The sequence below is a fragment of the Vidua macroura genome, chromosome 9, assembly GCF_024509145.1.
Source record: "Vidua macroura isolate BioBank_ID:100142 chromosome 9, ASM2450914v1, whole genome shotgun sequence".
NCBI lineage: Eukaryota > Metazoa > Chordata > Aves > Passeriformes > Viduidae > Vidua > Vidua macroura.
The window spans coordinates 28,086,663-28,105,968 of record NC_071579.1 but is presented as its reverse complement, the minus strand read 5'-3'; the positions used below and the strand labels follow the sequence as shown (position 1 = coordinate 28,105,968).

Below are 19,306 nucleotides of genomic sequence, written 5' to 3'. Positions count from 1 at the left end.
TTTTATGCTAACTGCAGCATTTGACTTGAAAATGATGTCCCACTGGGTCTCGTGGTCAGCGTATTACGGCGTGATGGATGGCTGTCAGAGCGGTGGTGGCTGGCAGATTGCGATGGGTGGAGGAGAACAGATGCCCGGTGACTTCAGGGGCTTTAGCAGAGCCCAGGACTGAAGAGTGGAAAACAAAAGCAGATGGGAGAGCTCTGCTTGGGCTAACTATTCTTCTCCGGCCACGTGTCGGGGAGGGAAGCTCGTCGGGCGGCCGTGTCCCTTCTGTGCTGCTCCTCTGTGGTGAGCTGGGCTGCCTGCTGAAGCCCAGGGTGAACCCCACTTGACCTGAGGCCTGAGCCTACGTGCAGACCATCCCTGCAGATCTCGAAAGGGCAGCCTTTTACCCCTGTGGAAGAACAGATTGCGCTCCATTTGATGGTTCTTGTTAACCCTTGGCCCTGCTGATGGATCCGAGGCAAGGCTTGGGCAGGCTCCGGGGGCTGCCCTTTCCGAGGGCGTCTGCCAGTGTACTTTGTGCTCTGCATGGCATTTGTCTTTGGAGTTGGGCAGGACCCTGTGAGTTTGACTGGTGCTGATGGAAGGAAGTGAAAGGAGAAGAGTGAGCCTTTCTTGCAAGAGCCTATTCTTAATGAAACCCTTTGCAGATGCTGCTCTGCAACCCCTCATCTGTCTCTCCTGCAAACTTTCCTATACTTTCTACCCCATCAGAGGGTTTAGAAAAGAACTTGCTTTGCCCTATTTTGCTTCTCACATCTCTATTTCCTAATCTTTTACCCCTTCACTTTGTTCCTACCCCTCTGGTCCATCCAAACTTGGGCAGGTGGCTGCTGCCTTCCCAGCTGGCGTTTGCTGGGGATTTCAGGGTTAACGGTGAAATTAAATTTCACTGCTGTTTTTAAATTAATTGAATCATCAGCGTGGGTAACGGGAAACAGTGGTATCATAATGTATTTGATATGGGTCTTTAAGTCAGCATTTGCTGTGAGATCTGGAGCACTAGATCTTGGTGGAAGCGATGGCTAACTGATAGATTGCAGTTACGGCCGCAGTACAAAGGCTCCTGCTACGTCTTAAAACGTTCAGGTCATGAAGTTGAGTTGGTTTATGATATGGCTGTTGTCCATGCACGCTTCCCACGGTGCTCCTTGATCATACTGGGAAAATCCTTGCAGTTGGCAGGGATTGCCAACAGTTGCCCAGTTTGTGCCTCTGGGCAGGCACCACATGTCTAGGAGGATGCCCTTTTGGGTGACAAAGGAGCATTGGGGTTTTGCTCCTAGGAGTCTCTAAAGTTTTTTCTGCTGGAGGAAGCACACACAGGGGAAAACATAATTTTTCCTTCAAAGAAAACAGTGGGAAGACTTCTACTGATTTGCAGCATCATCTGGCCTTTCCTTGGTGGCCCTGGGGTGGCTTCAGGACCTGTCTTGGAGAAGAGAAACTGTCTAGGCTGAGGGGCAGCATCCTCATGTGATGTCCCCACCATGTTGGAGACAAAACTCCTAGCAGGCCATTGTATGGGCTCCTCTTTTCTTGTCCTTTACCTGGTCCAGCGTGGTGGGACTGCGTGACGGGACACGTGTCACAATGTGGTCCCTCGTGGTAGACGGTGGCAGAAGGCTGGTGTTAATTAAAAAGTGGAAAAAAGTAAAGTTTTAGTGTATGTGTTGTGGAGCTGCTTGCATGTTTCCACCCATGAGGGGTTCCTGCATCCTATCCCAGCAGCTGTAACAGGCAGGATGAGAGGAAATGACCTCAAGTTGCACCAGAGGAGGTTTAGATTGGATATTAGGAAAAATTTCTTCACTGAAAAGCTTGTCAAGCCTTGGAACAGGCTGCTCAGGGCAGTGATGGAGTCACCATCCCTGGAGGGATTTAAAAGCTGTGTAGATGTGGCCCTTGGGGACGTGGTTTAGTGGTGAGCTTGGCAGTGCTGGGGGAACGGTTGGACTCGATGTTCTTAGAGGTCTTTTCTGACATAAATGATTCTATGATTCCCTCTCGTCAGCAACTTCCTCCGGAGATCGCAATTGTATGGATGACCCCGGAGTGCACCTACGGCCACGTCAGCAGCACTGCCTTTCACAGCCAAAATCTCAAGGCTACTTAACCAACTGAAACCTCTCAGAAGCTGCCTTGATATGAATATTGATCTCCACATTTAACTCTGCTTTGCCCAGTTGGTATTGCCCAGGCTGGTGGCGTGGAGGACGCACAGCTGGATTTTGGATCAGGGTTTGGTGGGACACACCAAAAACCTCAGGGCTGAAGAGCCTGTTCTGGTGCACTAGTTCAGATTTTGTGTAAAGACTTGCTTATTATTTCTGCTAGTTATGTCTCTAATGAGGTGAGACGTGCCATATGTTGTCCATAGGGAGGGAGTGCCACAGGTGGGGTGGGGGCTGGCCTGGTGGGTAGTTGCTACAAAGAAGAGCCTGAAACTGCCTCAAACAGACTTGGTGAGCCAAGATTGCAGCTGATCTGTCTGTGCCATGGGCATTGGTGCCATGTCACGTCTCAGAGCCATCTACAGTCTGGCAGCACCTTCTTGCTCTTCATCCGCTGTCATGTTCTCCAGCTCCCGTCAGTTTTATCCTTCCGTTCCTTCCCTTCTCTTACCCTCAACTGGTTTTTGCTTCAAAATAAAGTGATTTTGGGGTCGGGCCCAACCACGCAGCTCCTTTGCCTGCTCACAGGAGTGGCAACCGTGATCTAAGCAGACCAGGCTGCTCTCTGAGCAGAAGTTTGAAAATAAACCCATGGCAGGGTAAAGAAATATTAATTGGTGAGCCCTGAACTTAATTTGAACAGGGCTCTGCTGTTTAAACAATTGTTGGAGCCATAAACCAGAAGCCCTTAATTATGGCCAATTATTTTCTGCAATGAATCTATATGGAAGCTCCTCAACATGAGGGCTCCTCTGAAATGCACCGATTGCGTGTTCAGGCATCGTCCAGCCTGAATGTCCCTAATAAAATCAGAGACAGAAGTGTTGCCTCCAGCCCAGCTGCCTGACCAGGCAGGAGCCTGCTGCCTGCAGTTTCCTTAAGCCTGGCGGTCAGGGCAGGGTGCAGGGGCTTGGAGGCTCCCTGGGCAGGCAGCTAGGGACCCGAGGGCAGGAAAGAGCAAGACAGGAGCTGTTTAGGACATGGACTTTAAACTCTCTGGCATTTGGGGTTTGTTTAAAAACCAGCTAGGTAAATATTTGTGAAGCGCTTGGGATCCGGCTGCGGGGTCAGGCGCTGTGCGCGGCCCTGCGGGCTGGCCTGGCCTCCTGTGGATCCCGTCCTTCCCACAGCAGGAGGCATTGTCCATCCTCACCCCTGCCTAGGAGATGGTGGGGGCAGTGCAGGGCACTTGGCATCATCCCTTGGGCCACGTTTCTCTAGGGTGTGGGGTAAAAACGGGTGCGTAGAGGTCTCTCTCCTGGGGTGTACCCGTGTGATGCTTCAGAGGGACATGTTTAGAGCAGGTCTCCTGGCAAGGCTGCACTGTGCATCCCAGGGATGTCCCTTCTGTGCCATCCAGGCTACTTCTGGGGGTTGGTGGTGCCTTTTCCTGATGAACCTGGAGCTCCTGCCCTGTGCACCCCTGCAGGAGGGAGGCTGCTGGGGGGGATCCTTCTGGGGACCCCCAGTGCATGCCAGGGCAGGTAGGAGCTGTGGCTTGCTAGGGAGGATGGCACGACAAGGATGGCATGACAGGGATGGAACAGCAGGAATGGCAGGGCAGGAGGATGGCATGACAAGGATGGCAGGGCAAGGATGGCAGGGTGGGAGGATGTCACAGCAAGGATGGCAGGGCAGGAGGATGGCAGGGCACGGTGCAGTGCCGAGGGAGCGGTCCAGGCTGCCTGTACACAGCAGCTGTCAGCGCTGCTGCCTTCACCCGCCCAGCCCCAGCCTCTTCCTCGTGGCACAGATGGTTTTAACACTTTCCTGGGCCTTTTTTTCTATAATTAACTCTTGTTTGCAAGTGGGAAGACACTTCTTTCCTTTTGGCAGAGCCATCAAACTCTCCTCGGCGGTGTGCTTTTTTAAAGCCATCGTGTATCTATCCCCCAACTGCAGTCTGTTGTTTTTACCAGGCTCTTTTAAGGCACTGGGCTGCCCCCCCTTTTCTCCCCCCCTTGCTCTTGCCCGGAGGTAAAATCCGCAGGGATTGCAGGCGGAGGAGGCCCCAGCCAGCTCCGGCAGGGGAGTTAACGAATCCGGCCAAGGCGATACAAAAGCCGGTGCCCGGGGAGGGGGGAAGATGGAGGGGCCCCTTCCCTGCACCAGGAGCCTTTGAACCCCCTGCTCCCAGCTTTGTGCAGCTTAGCAGGGTGCTGCCTGCACAAAGGCCTCTCATCCCTCGTGTCAGTTCCATGCTGCAGCTGGGAAAGAGTTTTCCCAGGAGAGGCTGTTGCCCACTGAAAGCCTGGTGGGTGCTGGGGGCTGCTGTGGTGGGTGCTCTGTCCCACCGGGATAAAGGCAGGGAGGACCCCCAAAGAGCCCTGGAGCTTCACCAGTACTTGGGAATCTGCAGGGTGCACCAGGAGGGGGGTTCTCTCCAGCTTTTACAAAGACCTAGAAAAACTAACTGGAATACTGTGGGCCATCCTCTGCCTTTTGGGGAGCTCGGGGTCTGCCTGTAGCTCCCTGTGGAGTTTCGGAGGTTTTGCTCTCAGGGAGGTGAGGCTGCAGCAGCTCTCAAGTCTGGAAGGTTTTGGGATGCTCAGCTTTGGGGACTGAGGATGGTCAGCATCACAAGCTGGTGCTCGTAGGAATGTCACCGTGGAGGGTGCTGGGGGGGCTGTGCCGCCGGTGTCGTGCCTGGGTTTGTGTCAGGGTGTTGCAAGAGCAGCTCTGAGTGTGGGGAGTGAAGGAGCTGATCTTACCTATGGATATCAAATGGTGGATGTGAAAAAAGCAAAAGAGAAAAAGCCTATCAGGAAGTTTCCTCCAGCAATTCGTGGCCATGACCACCATGCCTGTGCTGCCTCCACTCCTCATCCCGGTCCATCCCTTGAACTCCACTCACCGGCTCTGTAGCCAGGTGTTTCCCAGCACTGCCAGTCTAAACAAGACCCTGCAGTGATGCTCAGCTCTCTCACATCGCTCCCTCCCCCTCTCTGCTGTCTGAAAGCCTGGGGCTCTTTTTTCTTTTTTTTTTTCCCCCTTACTCTCCAGACTTTAAGTTTTCCTGCCTCACGTACCAGTTTATTGCTGGGTCAGGGGGCAGGGGTTTGCATGCTGGTTTTATAGGGTCCCTCCAGAGCTGGCTTCAAAAAGCTCCCAGTTCATAAATGGGGGGTTTGTATTAACCACAGTGTTTTGACAGGGAGAGCTGCTCTTAGAAGAGAAATAATTAATATTTTGTAAGCTTTAAGGGTGATGTAGCTTGGAGTTGCCTCTAACAAAACCACTCTGTGCAGAAAACAGTGATTTTTTTAAAACCCGTATTTTTATCAGAAATCCTCCCCTATCCCAATGTGCACCTTGTCAGTTGTGCAACCCCAGGAGGACTTTTCCATGGGGAAGTCCTGCAGCTCAGCTGTGCCTGGATCACTAGTGCCAGCAGCACCAAAGCAATGCAGAGAGTTGGTGTTAAGGTAAATAAAACATGAGGCCAATTCGGAGTGATGTTTCCAATCCCCAGGTTAAGGCAGGTGAGAGGCAGCAGAGACGGAGGGGGAGTGGTGTGGTGAATTCCCTCTTATCCCATGGATGTGTACCTCTTCTCCTCCAGAGCATGCTGAAATGGTTAAAATGCCTCTTCCTGTTCACCCTCCCCCTCCCAAGAAATCCCAGCCTACCAGGGGAGATCTGCACCCCCTCCAAGCTAGCTTAGCCCCTGGCTTTTTTTGGCAGTGGAGAAACCACCAGTTCTTGGGAGCAACACTGAATTACACAGTGGCTTACGTCAGATTTACTCCTCCTGTCCTTTGCTCTAGCTGCTCTATTAATTTTGATATGCCTTAAGCAATTATCAAACCTGGGAAACACTGTTTTTGGGGGGCAACACCCACAAATAACTGCAATAAACCATACTGTTGAAAAAGGGGAGAGAACACCAGACATGGGGCTGTGCTTGCCTGGATTTCAAGTGTTTTAATGTGAATTTTCATCAGAAGCCGTGTGTGTAGAGTGGTTGGGGGTCTGGAGGGGGAATCACACCCTTTCCCCACCCATACACCACTTTTGAGGTCCAAAGCATTATTCCCAGGGGCATAGAGGGTGCGAAGGGGCAGCCTTGGAGCAGGTTTGGGATGTGAGGGCTCCATATGGCTGGAAGGGATTAGCCTGGGGGATTAGATGAGTGGAGAGGAGGGGAAAGTTGCTGCAATCCCCCCCTCCCCAAAAATCCTCATCTCTGACCCCTGGCAGATGCACAAAGATGATTTCTGGGGACGATTAGCATTGCTTTGGGTTTGTCTGTGCTCCTGGAGTCACAGCTCGGTCTCGGTGCTGCTGGGGTAAAGTGATGCCCATGGCCTGGGCTGGGATCCTGTGCTGGCAGGTGGTGAGGAAAGCTGGGATTTTCCTCCTGCCACCGCCTCACACCCACATCTTGCACCTTCCCCTGTGCTTGATTTCCAACCTCAGCTGCTTGCTCAAGCTTTCAGCTTGCCTGGAAAGAGTATCAGTGGTGCTCAGTCTGTGCTGCGTGGGCAAACCCGCTCCCCAGGGATGGATGAGCCCGGGACACAGCGCTTGGGAAGTCATGTGTGTTGTGACCTTGTTGGTGGCCATGCACTGGTTGGTGAGGGTTACCACCGCTTCTGTGGGATGTGGGGATGCAGGGTGGTGCTCTGCAGCTCCAGACTGGGCAGTGAAACACTGCAGGGATCCAGGATGCACCACAGCTCCATTGCTGCACAGCAAAACACTGCAGGGATGCCAGGACACAAGATGTTTTGTGGCTCCTTTCCTAAGGCAGGATGTCAGTGAAAAGGTCTGCATGGAGGGCAGAATATTTTCACCATTTTTCAGACATCACCCTGGAAATCGTGGGAATCAGGCCAAGGAATGATGGCTTTTCTCCACCATCACTCAGTCGCAAAACCCATCTTGCTTGGGATTGGGGTTTGCCAGCAGCTTTCCTCGTGGTGCTCCAGTGTTGCTGTCCCAGCAATGGCTCGTTGAGAACTGGGTTGGCTCTTGGAGTGCAACTGCAGCCTCATGAAGGATGTCTAAACCCTTAATGGCTTCTTGGGATGAATCAAGGGTGCAGAAGCATGGAGGGTTACTCATGGCAATGCTCCCAGGAGGGTGGGTCCTATAGGATGGGTGTCACTTAGGTAGTGACAAGGACAAAAGCCTGTAGCCATCATTGTTACTGAATACAGCAGTCCTCAATTCTGCTCTGAGTCCCTCCATCCCAGTTAATTCGGAGCCCTGAAGGGCTGCCCCGGGTCTGGCCACAGCGGTGCCGGCTGCTCCCGTGCAAAGTCCACCGCCTTCCTCCCCATCCGCCTCGCCAGGGTTTATAGGATGTGCCGGACTTTGTCCCTGTGCAGCAAGTCACAGCCCTTAGATAAGTTCAGCTGCCACCTCTGCCTCAATTTAAGGCATTTCCACTCCTTCAACAGCATTTTTCATGGAAGATGCTGTGCAGAGGAGGTGCTACAAAGCACCATCAAACATCAACAGAGCCGCCTTTTTAAACAATACTGATTTCTTTTTTGTTAACCTGCTGCTTTGTTAGAGAAAGGGATTTTTTTCTTATTTTTTCTTGGGTTTTTTTTAAATTATTTCTTTTTTTAAGGGCTGGCTGTGGTAAAACTTCACAGATCAGCAGGCAAATCCATCAGGGGCCACTGCGAGCGGGGCTGGATGCTCGGCCGCCTCCGTAGGTACACAAAACCCGCCCGAGCGCCCGCGAAAGGTTACGGCACTGCTCGGAAAGCGCCGCCGTAACCTTTCACAGGCGTTCAAACAGGCTTTGTGTTATTACACGAAGATGGTGGCCACGAGCATCTTGTCAGGGACGGGCAGATGGTGTTCACCTGCTCCGGACCAACTTCTTTCGCCCTTTGCCTTTGGTGTCGGGGAATAATGCCGGGGCAGCTGCTCGCAGTAAAATAGGCTTAAGCAAATGGGATATTTTGGCATTCAAGTGCACGACAAGAATGGGAGTATTTGCATTAATTCTCTCCTCTCTTTCCCTGCGGCGGGAGAGGATGGAGAAAACTGGGATGTTTTCCCGTGGGGTAAAGCCAGAGCTTGGTCTTCTCTGGCTGGATTGGGGGTGGGAAGTGCTGGATGCTGTGCTGGGGTGTCAGTGCTCCATCCCACAGCATCCAACTGCCCAGACAATGGAAAAGGATGTTTTTCCAGGGAGGTCACGGTGTTTCCCCCTGCACTGCAAAGGCAGTTGCCGGGAAAGGGGGTCTCACCCTCTTCCCTGGATTCAGTTATCAGACATCACTGACTCCCCGTGCAAACTCACAGCTTGTTTTGTGTTATTTTTGATTGCAAAGAGCAAATGATGCGATCAACTGGCTGAAACACAAGGTGGCAAAAATTTGAAAAAAAAAATTGAAAAATATATTTGGAATCAGCACCCATCTTTAATGGAGAAATCGCTGCCGGGCTCCGGGGTGTTTTGCCAATGGGATTGGCAATATCCTCATTAGTTGTCAGTAAATCCTTTGGACAAGTTAAAACTAGTTTTCTTCAAATGCACGTGGTGCAGTGGCGTGGCATTTTTCTAAAGTCACGAGTTATTATTATTTTTCCTTCTTGAATTGGATTACCAATTTAAATCTAGCTTTTCTTACAACCCCTTCCAAAATGCACTTGGCAGTTTTGATCTGGAAGAGGAGGCAGAGGAGTGCAGAGCAGCAGACACTGCGAAGCAGGAGTCCAGCTGCCAGCTGCAGCTTCCCCTGCACCTCATCACCACATTATTACTAGTTTTCTGAGAGGGTAGGCAGTATTTTCCTTAATCCTGTCTTTTCAAAGGCTGGTAACAGAGAAAACTTGATTTTAGCCATGGAAGGATGGAAGGTGAGCTGGTGCACATGGCACTGAGCATCCAGCCGTGCAGTCCCACATAGTTGCACCCCAGAAACTGCAGCATGGAGCAAGGGACATCACTGGGAGTAAAGTCCTGTGGAACTTGAAACCATCGCAACTTTGTAGCGAACTCCAGGAAATTACCTTTCCAGCTTTGCTTGCTGGGAACATTTCCCTTTTGGTTTAAGGACTGTGATGTTTTTTAAAATCTGAAATTAATCTGTGAGCTTTCCATAAAGTCTTGGGTGGGTACATCAGGAGCACATTTAGATAGAACCACTGAGTGTCAAGTGCAGAAGGGAATGCAGGTTGTTGGTGCAAGGAGCTGCTGGGTGTCCCTCACAGAGCTGAGCTTCCCACACCGATAGATGAGCAGTAGATTAATAGTCCTAAGCAATTGCATTATCTAATGAAAATTTTATATAATTATTTTATATAACTTTTTTGGCAGGTAGACCCCGAAATGGATGGTATTGATTGCTGGAAAAGAGCCTGGCCTGTCTGTTGCTGGAATTATTAGAGGAGAATTGGTAGTAATTAATTCCTGTGTATTTACAGCATTTTCCAGGGTGCTAATTGCATGGGATCCATTTAAGCTGTTTGGCAGTGGGGAGGGTTCATACACTGGTTCTCATACACTGGTTTTTAAGGTGTAGCTGGACGTGGATCTTGTGCCAGGGAAGATGCTGGCAGTGGGAAAGCCAGGACCATCAGCTTCACCTTCACTCCAAGCCAGGGATAGGGGCCACTCCATGGGGCTGCCCATGGCAAAGCATCCCTAAATGCCAGGGTTGGGGTGAATCTGTACACCCGACCACATGGTGTGAAGCCCTGGAGAGCTCTCCTCTGCAAAGCCCTTCCTGAGTCAGGAGAAGCACTTCCAGCAAGCCCAGCTTCACTTCCCACAAGTTTCCCTTTGTAAACCTCGCTCCCTGTACACACGCGTGTGCAAAACGGAGCCTAATTGCATTTAGTCTGTTTTACACCTCCCATGCTTGTCCCCCCCACCCCGCTCCCCACCCCCCTTTAATTCGGTCGCTGTGAAATTTTTGCAGCCCTGCCAAGTTATTTCCTTGGGATATATTTAGAGAAAGCCAGCTCAGCAGAGCGCGCTGGGTGTTTGTGGAAGGATGTTTGTAAATGTTAGCAGGAACGCTGGCGGGCTGGCGGAGCAGATGTCCGCGAGATGCTACCAAGAGCCTTATTTACAAACTTGTAAATGACTGAAGGGGTTTCCTTCCCGGGGATAAGGGGGACGCCGACTTAAGAGATTAAAATCCTATTGTTTCATGGCCGGAGCTGCTGTCTCAGATTATCCTTTACAAGGGAGGAGGGAAAAAAAAAAAAAAAACCACAACAAAAAAACCCGTATTAGCTTGAAACACCATTCAAGTGTTGTGCCTTTTTTTTTAATGGTCTGGGGTTTTTTTTAAGGCTCAAGGAAAATACGGGGCTGGGGGTTGTTTCTTTCTCCATAAAGGAGAGGGGAAAAGTTGCCGAGCGTGGCTGTTCCTGTCCAGGGTGTGTGCTGGAGCTTTGTGTGCTGGGCAGCTCACAGGTGATGGATTTAAAATAAGCACAAAAGGCTTGTGCTGTTGTAGAAGTATAATTAAGCTGAACTTATATGCACAGCTTGGTGTCCTATGGGAGCACAGCGATGGCTTTTGGGTGGTTTGGTGATACTGCTATGAGCCCATTTAATCTGTTTTGGGGTTTTTTTTTTATATCTTGGGAATACACAAAGCTTCAACCCAGCATTCTTTTACCTTCTCTTACCCTAAAATAAACCAAAGCTGGTTTGCTTTGTCTTCTGGAGCATCCAGCCAAGTGGCTTGCACTGGAGAAAGCAGGATGGACTCTGGCATACCCTGGCTGGAGAGCACGGTATGCCCCCAAAAAATGCTGAGCCCATCTGAGAGGCTCCGCAGGCACCACGGTTTTGAGGTGGGTGCCACAGTGGGTGCCCGCTGCTGGCACGTGGGCCAGCAGTCACACTCTCAGAACCTGCAGCAGGCTGGTGTTCTATTTATTTTGGTGCACGTTGATACAACACAGGCCCTGGCACCGACCCGTGGAGGGGACTGGTGGGGGAGAGGATCTGAGGGCTGGGTCCAGAGGAAGCGGTCGGCGTGTCGTCCTCCCTGGCGTTAATCGGGTTACTGTGAGGTGTGGGAGGGTTCTATTATTAAATTTAAAACCTGGCTATATAAGATGAAGGCAGCTTTAACGAGATGAAAAGGCTTAACTGGAGTCCAATTAAATTCTGTATTACCTGTTTACGCAGCCTGCTTAAGTCCTGACCCTCACGCTGGTTTCTTCTTTAGGCTCCAAAGCCTGTGCTCTAGGCAAAAAAGTAAAATCAAAGGAGACAGATAGATACCAGATCACCAGCATGTCCTGAGCACCCTCGCGTGCTCCTACCAGAAGCAGCTGCCCTTAAGTCTTGTGCTGCTACCACAGTGGCTGCAAGGTGTGAGATCAGCCAAAATTCTCTGGTCCACGGGCAAAACCAGCTGAAGCTCAAAAAGGAAATACCCAGCCATCCTTAGTTTGGGTTTTAGGTCTGTGCCATGAAGATACTTTTGCTCTCCCCATCTCACTGCTGGGTTGCTGGGGGCTGTGCCTGGCCAAACAGCCAGTGCTGGTGGTTCTTCCCACGAGTGGAGCATCCTCTCTGCTCCCTACCACTCTTGGCATGTTATTTTTATTAAAATAAGTGTTTGGTGAAAGCCAGCATGGGATGCTGGGGCAAGCTGCTCGCCTGGAGTGTGTGGTGGGGACACCAGCTTGCATTTAATAGCAGAGTTACTACCACCAGTTGGAACCCATTTTTCATAGATGGTTAATAGGAACCACTGCTGGTGTTGGTGAAACATGGCAGGTTTGGGTGGGTGGTGAGCTTGGCTAGTGCCCTGCCACCATTATGACACTGAGAGCCTTGCAGGAAGAATTCTAGTGCCTTAGCCCACCTTTAGGCTGCTCTTCAAGGTCCACAAATGGGGATGAGGAGGAAGAATCCCTTGCAGCAGCCCCGTGTGTGGACAGCACATGCAGAAAGCTCCTTGACTTCCCAAGCCCTCTCTCATAGGGTGCTGCCTTTTATTAGGCAGGTGCCTGGGAGCTGGGAGCAGACACATTCTGGCAGCGACGGTAATTTCAACCCACCTGCTCTGGTTTCTAAATTCAGCCCCCAAAACCCTCGCGGGGCCTCGGCGGTGCCTCACGGCTGCTCTGGGGCCGAGCGTGCGGCAGGGCGGGGGGCAGGAAACGGCTCGCCGCACCCTGCTCGCAGCAAACCCTCACGCCCAGCAAAGACCTCAACGCTGCAGTAAAGAAAGTAAATAAATAAAAGCACTGGACCGCAGCTCCTCCCAGGGCCGTGGGACAGCGGAGGTGAGTTGTGTTCCCGGCTCAGCCGGCCTGGGAAAGCAAATCTGGGTGACACCGAAGTGCTGGTGGGGATGCGCCAGAGGCTGGGGAGCGGTGTGGGGCAGCCAGGCCAGTGCTTCTTCCCTGCTGCTCTTCAGCACAGTTAATACAGCAGAATAACCTGGTTTCTCCTGGAGGATTAGGTTAAGAAAACAAGATGGTTTTAATAGCCCTTTTACATCCTGCATAGATTGTAGCTGAAGACCCTAACCAGCATTGTAGCACAGCCAGACAGCACATCTTTTCCTTTTTTCCCTTTTTTTCCCCCTCCACAACCTGATGCCAGTGGTCCTGCGCAAGTGGGCTCCTATCGATAATTCAAGTGCCCAGCTCCTGGCTGTGCTGTTTTGTCCGATTTCCATTGCCTCCTGACCTCCATCCTTCTTTATTTGCAAAGCTATACTCGCAGGCAGCGGTAATAAATCAATTAATGACTCTGATGAATCGTTTAATGGCTGACAAAATAACACTACAGTCAACAGCTTGGATCTCTACAGCAGTACCAGAAGATGCTGGTTGACTCAGGGTAGGGAGACGAAACAGAGACTGTTAGCTCAATTAGTGCAATTAGTGTGCGATTTAAAGGCTTAGACGGCATCTGCTGGCGTACCAGGCCGGTGTGTTAACTGAGAGCTTCGGTTTGGAAGCGAAACACGGTGATCCAGATTGTCATCATTCCACTGGCTTCCACCAAAAAAAGAGGAAAAATACCAACGTATGTGGCAGGGAATTAAAAATACATATGTGTGTTTGTGTATATAGCTATACATGTGCGCCCCAGGAACACATATATATTGATTTCCAATGTGGGGAAAATTTGCCATCTCACAAAAGGCAAATGAGCTGGCACGCCAGCATTGTCCTGGCTCGTTTCTGGCAGTGGTTTCCACATGTTTCAGTGGAAGGAAATTCGGGGTGTCACATGCCAATGGGGACCTTCGTGTGGCTGATGTGCTTCTGGTTCAGCTCCAGCTTGGATGTGGTGGCACAGCAGTTCCATGCCTATTTTCTGCCATCTTCCATGGCAACTGCACATTGTCTGTACCTTCACCAGGGAGCTTCGATGGGTTTTAGATGTTCACCTAAGGGAAGAGCTTTGGAAAGCAAACTGCAACCAAGAGTCCCTAAAAAGAGTTTCTGGGACAAAATGTTGAAAATAAATCATGTGGGAGGAGCTGTGTGGCCAGAAAAGTCCTGGAAATGGGTGCTAGAAAGCCCTTGGGTTTGTGCGCTGACCCTTAGGGTTTGGGTGCTCACCCTTAAGGTTTAGAAAAGTTGTTCCTTCTGTCTGTTTTTGCCGTTTTCCTTTCATTTCTGGCATGCCCAAGTGTTTTACAGAGCTGCTCCAGCCACAGCTGTGCTCCCATTGCTTCACCAGGGCTAAAGGTGCCTCAGTGTTTACCTTAGCAGCGGTGATGGGGAGGGGAATAAAAAAAGAAATAAAATGTCACTTCGCAGCCTTGTAAATCATTCATCAAGGGCTGACCAATTTGGCTCTCATCCTACAATATGCTCAGGGTACTTGTGGGTTTTTAATTACCAAGTTCTGCCAAGCGCCACATGTGCGAGGAACTTTAAATCCCCGTTTACGCTGCGAAGGCATAGGTGAGGTTTCAGGGTGTTTAACACGGAAAAATACTCTGTGGTTTTGTGGAAAAATGGGCATTTGCTTCAAGATTTTCTTTGGCTCCTCTGCTCCCTGTTGCAGAGGGGAGGAGAAGAGCAGTGTCCTTTCCCCCCAGATCCTCAAATCCATGTTGTTCCTCCTCACTCCCCACCACTTTGGGATCCATTTCGCTTTGGGAGATTCCCCAAGCAAAGGATTATAGTGTGCTGGAAATCTCTTGAAACCATAAAATATCACCTTGGCAGCTTTATTGCAGCGCTTGCCGCCTTGGGAGAGAAGCGTTTTGCGTGATAGAGGGTTTAATAAAGGAAATTCCAAATGGGCTCGCTGCAGTTTGGGGCTCAGTCTTATATATTTTTGCATTAAGAACCGTCATCTGCTTTGCAGAGAAACTGCAATATGTTCATGGCCTTGGATTAAGATTTGGTTTTACTTTTATAGCTGACCCACTTGGGGGGATGGAGGGAGGGGGAGAAGTGGGTTCACTCCCTCTCCCATCTATTTTTGCTGCCGTCTGATGTATAAAAAGAGCCTGGAATGGGCAGGGTTATTTTTCCTGCCAGGACTTTTTTTTTTTATTAACTGTAAAAACACTCAGATCTGGCCTTTGCTGCTGATGGAGGGAAGGCTGTTCAGGATGCCTTGTTCAGGGGCATGGGAGGGAGCGTGGCATGGGGTGTGCCTGGGGGTGCAGGACCCTGTAGCCTCAGGGGAATTGTTTATGTCATGAAGGGAGGCTCTCATTGGGGAATCAGCCTCCACTGCTGTCTGTGACACTTGCAGCTTTGAGATACTGGGGTGGGAAAACCAACCACTCATCTGGCATGGTCCTGGCCTTCATCCCACATCCTGCACACCAGCTCCTGCTGGAGAGCGTGGTGAGGGGCACAGGGGATGCCCTGGGAAGGCACAAGGCAATGATTAGTCTGGTGCTCCCCTGCCTCTGCAAGGCTTTCTGGTCAGGAATAGCAGGATTGCCGACCAAACATGGGGATCCTATCTTGGCAATCTTTAGTCCTTAGTAGTAATCCTTAATTTTCCAGGCTGCCCTGACAGCCTGGCTTCCCCCTCTGCTCACATCTTGTGGTTGTTGCTGCATCGGATGCGGTCGAGAGCCAGGGCTGGCTCGGCTGCTGTTGGGACCTGGGGTTTGTTGGGTGAAACCAAGCCTGAGCAGGCTCACATGTACCCCATCTGTTCATGGGATTTCCTCTGTGGAAGTTTTTTCCACTATGGTTTTAGGTGGGTACGGCCATCATAAAAATTGGTGGAGGGAGTAGTTCAGCAATCCAAATCCAATTAACACCACTGAGGTGCCTTTATAACTGCCCTATAACTGGAATGGGGGTCACTTGGTGTTGGGCAAGCTGGGGAGCACTTGGACACTTAGGTACTGCTCCTAATCTCACAGGGATGTGTCACCAGCAGTGGCTTTTAGAGAAAGATCTTTTTCTTACCTTTTCCTTCAGAGTAAGAGCTTCCCATCACACTGGTGCTTTCCCAGAAGTGAATAAATGCAAATAGGGGTGCTGACAGGAGTGAGTGGGGTGTCCCATGTCTGTCCCTGTCTCTCTTTTTGGGCCTGGAGCTGTGCTGGTGGCTCATTCTAGGGAGGCACGAGGGGGAATGTGACTCCACAGATGGAATACAATGAATTTGGAAATGAATAATAAAGCCTTGGCATGTTGGTGAAGTCAGGGAAACATAATTTTCAAAGGACAGGGCTAAACCAGCGAACATGGTGGGGAGGTGGGGAGAGAAGCATTTTAAAGCTTTCAAACAGCTTCTGCCTAAAATTACTCGTTGGATGTGGCTCCTTGGTGGATTAACAAGACTCAGTGCCTGGGTAGATGAATAAACAAACCCCAGAATCATGTCCAGGTTCTGTGTGGCCATCTCCTCCGTGGGTGAGTCACAGAGGCCGGTGTCCCTCCAGCTGCGAGCATCCTCCGCCGGTTCCTGCACGGGGGAAGATGCTCAGGGCTCCGGAGATACAAGGCCGATCCGCTCAGTGGGATGTGGCATTTTTAACGTGCTTTTGTCATAACTCTGACCATGTTTGCCCTGCTTTTGTTCCCCGCAGAGCGCAGCTGCTGCCCCGAGTCCCGTGCTTGGAAACATTCCCCCGAATGACGGGATGCCCGGGGGCCCCATCCCGCCCGGGTTCTTCCAGGTAGGCTGCGGCTCCTCCCGGTGCTCCCTCCACACCGCGCACGTGTTTGCTTTCGCTCTGGGTGTCAGCGCTGTCGTGCCTGTGTTTTGTTTTGTTTTGTTTTTTTTTTCCCCAAGAGGATGCTAGGGAAGCAGCATGCCTGCACAGCTGACCTGTCTAGGAATAACTTGTGTTCTGCTGTCCTTCCACATTTGCTTTCTATCTTTTGTGGCCTTAAAGCAAATTCCTTTTTTGCTCGAAGAGGTTACTGTGTATTTACAACCAATGTTTTTTTTCCAAACTGCTTGGTTTGTGTTTGGGTTGGGATTGTATTTGTTCTCCAGTCCTAACAGACGTGTGTAATTGAAAACATTCTGGATTTTGATTCCTGAAACTTTTTCCCCCTCCTCTGGTTAACCACTTGATTTTTTCCAAATGCAATCACTGAATGCATTAACAAACCCTGGCTGCGGCTGCAGGCAGGAGTGGGCTCCAGCCAAATCCCCGAATGCCGTGGAGGCACCTTGTAAGCAAATACCCTGCAAAGTCCCCAAAGTCCCCTCGCTCCTTCCTTATCCCACAACAAGCTCTGACAGAGGAGGGGGGTAACGTGTTCGGAGTGACGCTGACAGAGAGGATATCACCAAGCACAAAGAAAAGGAGTTTTCAAACCTTGAACCTTGGGGGTTTTTCTCAGGAATCTCTTCGCCCAGATTGAGCTGCACTGGTTTGCAGCAACATAAGCTTTTGGTGCTTTAAAATCCTCCTGCTTGAGGATGAAACACTTGTTCGTGTAAAAAATGGGATAAGAGTTGAAAGGAATATTTGTTTTGGCAAGCTGGGCTTTTTTTAATCTGAGCTTGTGATTTGTATATGGGAGAACTTCTCGGGCAGTAGACAGGCGAGCTCGATAAGGAGCTTGTGATTTATTGTGGCGATATCTGAGCCCGATATCGGCGATTGCATTTGTGTGGGAAGGGGGAAGGAGGGTCCCGTCTTTTTTTTGAGAGAGAAGGAGAGATCCCATTTCCTGAACATGCTTCTGACAAAGTAAGAATATCCGATATTGATCGGGAACCCTAAAACAGGCGGATCCTGTAGCAGCGCTTGGTGGCAGGGGGTGAAGCCAACGGGGGAGATGCAATCTCGCAGGTCATAGCTGCTGCCAGCAATCCGAGTGCCAAGCTGCTGCTTCCAACAAATGTGTCTCCAAAACGTCCTGATCTCGCCCCGCGGTGAAGCTGACTGTCCTTTGGGGCTTCTGCTTCACGCCGAGCTGCGAGGGCTGCAAAACTGGCATGAATTTAGGGCAAGGCATCGAGAGTATGGGTTGGCTTTCCCAGAGTGGGAAAGGTGAGGAAGAGGAGTCACATCTCTCCAGACTTTTACTGTTCATGCTGCCGTCTTGACTCTTCCCGTTGACAGCCTCCAAGCTGTCCCCCCTTCTTTCCTTTCTGCCCTCCTGTAGCACTTTTGCACTGAAGGTCTGATTCAGGAGCAAACAACCCATCTTAGCTCCCTGCCTCCCATGCAGCTGGCCCAGGAGCCACTGGGGAATGGGGTGGCTCAGAAGCAGGAGTGGATCCTGAAATCCCAGACAATGTAATAACACCAGGACAGGTTATGCTGCCCATCCCCAGCACTGCCAGAGGGAAGAGAGGATGAGTGCTGGTGCATATGGCTCACATGTGACATCTGAAGAGCTTGCCTTTCCTGAAAGCCCTCCAACATCTGGTTTCTCCTCCCAGCCCTTGGGATGGAAAGCAGAAGAAAAATCCCACCTTTTAACACAGTCTGAACATTGCCTCCATGAAAGCCTGTCTGATTTATTGCGGGTGCTGGAGCTCATTCCAGCTTCAGGAGATGCTGGAGAGCAGCTCTTGCAGAGATGGGCTGGAGGCTCAGTGTTGAGCCAGTCACAGCTTGGGGGTAATTTCCTAACTGTAGGAGATTAAAATGCCTAAAATCAGAGGGCAAAACCAAAAAGGTCACAGAAGATAGAAAGGACTTCTCCCCAACCCTTGGTATGCCAGCCCTGGGAGTGAGGTGGTGCCACCTCAGCCAGTGCCATCCTCATGCCAGGAGAGGGCTCAGGGGTTTTCAGCACCTTGCTCTTCTGCACCAGGGACCTGCAAGGGATATCCCCAAGGGCAGCAGGCATGGGCAGATAGTTTTTGAGAGGATTTAGAGAGCCTGATCATGTCCAGGCATGGTGGGGAGTCACACAGGGAGCTGAGGAGTGAGTCACCAGCAAAGCTCAGGTAGCAGAAACTCTGCACTGCCACCCTGGGGGTGCACAAACCCCCCCAGCCCTGCATGTGAGGACGTCCACTGCAGGCATAGGGAAAAAATGATATGGACCATTTCTGGGATTCTGTAGCCCGAACACATGTGAGTGAGCTTGGAGGAGAAGGAGTGCTCCAGGAAAGGGAGAAGCAAGGAGGACTCCAGGCTGCAGTGCTCTTCAGGTTAGGGGCCAAGAGAAGTGCAGCCTGCAGAATCTCCCAAAATGATGGGAAAGGAGAGGCCCATGGCGCTCTTGGGTTGCTGGGGCATTTCATGGTGCCAGCCAGCGGCACAGCCTCGGCTGTGCTCCTGACAAAAGGTTGGCTGGGTTGACGGCCAGCATGGGTAGATGCTTTTATTTAAATCTCTCTCTTTGTCCCGTTGAGATGAGCAAACAAACCCTCTGCTCATCGTCCTAAAGGTCATCAGAGGCGTTCCTGCTTTTGTTTTGAAAGCTGGATTGATGCTGGGGTGCAGATCCCTCGCAAGAGGGATGGGGGGATGCCAGGGAAATACAGGAAGGAAAACAAAAATTGAAAGCAATTAATACCACACCTTTATACCACTAAACAAACGGGGGGCCGAGTCAGCAGCAGCCCCCCCCCCCCCCCAGCCATGCCTGCTGTCCCCAGCGCAGAGTCCCCGCGCCGCCCCGTACCCCGCGCTGATGAAATGGAAAGTTGACCATAAATCAATGTCGGCGCTGCGTTAGCTATGCATCAGCGGCTCGGCGCCGAGATGCACCAAAACAAAGCGCCGGCTGCTCCGTGTTCCCACACTGCCCCCTAATGCAGACAG

At 51.0% G+C, this 19,306-nt stretch overlaps 1 protein-coding gene across 3 annotated transcripts in view; it reads left to right on the top strand.

Annotated features, from left to right (window-relative positions):
* The window catches only part of SSBP3 (single stranded DNA binding protein 3), a 55,732-nt gene that overhangs the window by 21,171 nt on the left and 15,255 nt on the right, over positions 1 to 19,306 (top strand). For all 3 annotated transcript variants that reach the window (XM_053984572.1, XM_053984571.1, XM_053984570.1), the window contains exon 5: positions 16,154 to 16,243. In XM_053984572.1, the coding sequence (XP_053840547.1) occupies positions 16,154 to 16,243 (90 nt within the window). The remainder of the gene's footprint in view (positions 1 to 16,153; positions 16,244 to 19,306) is intronic.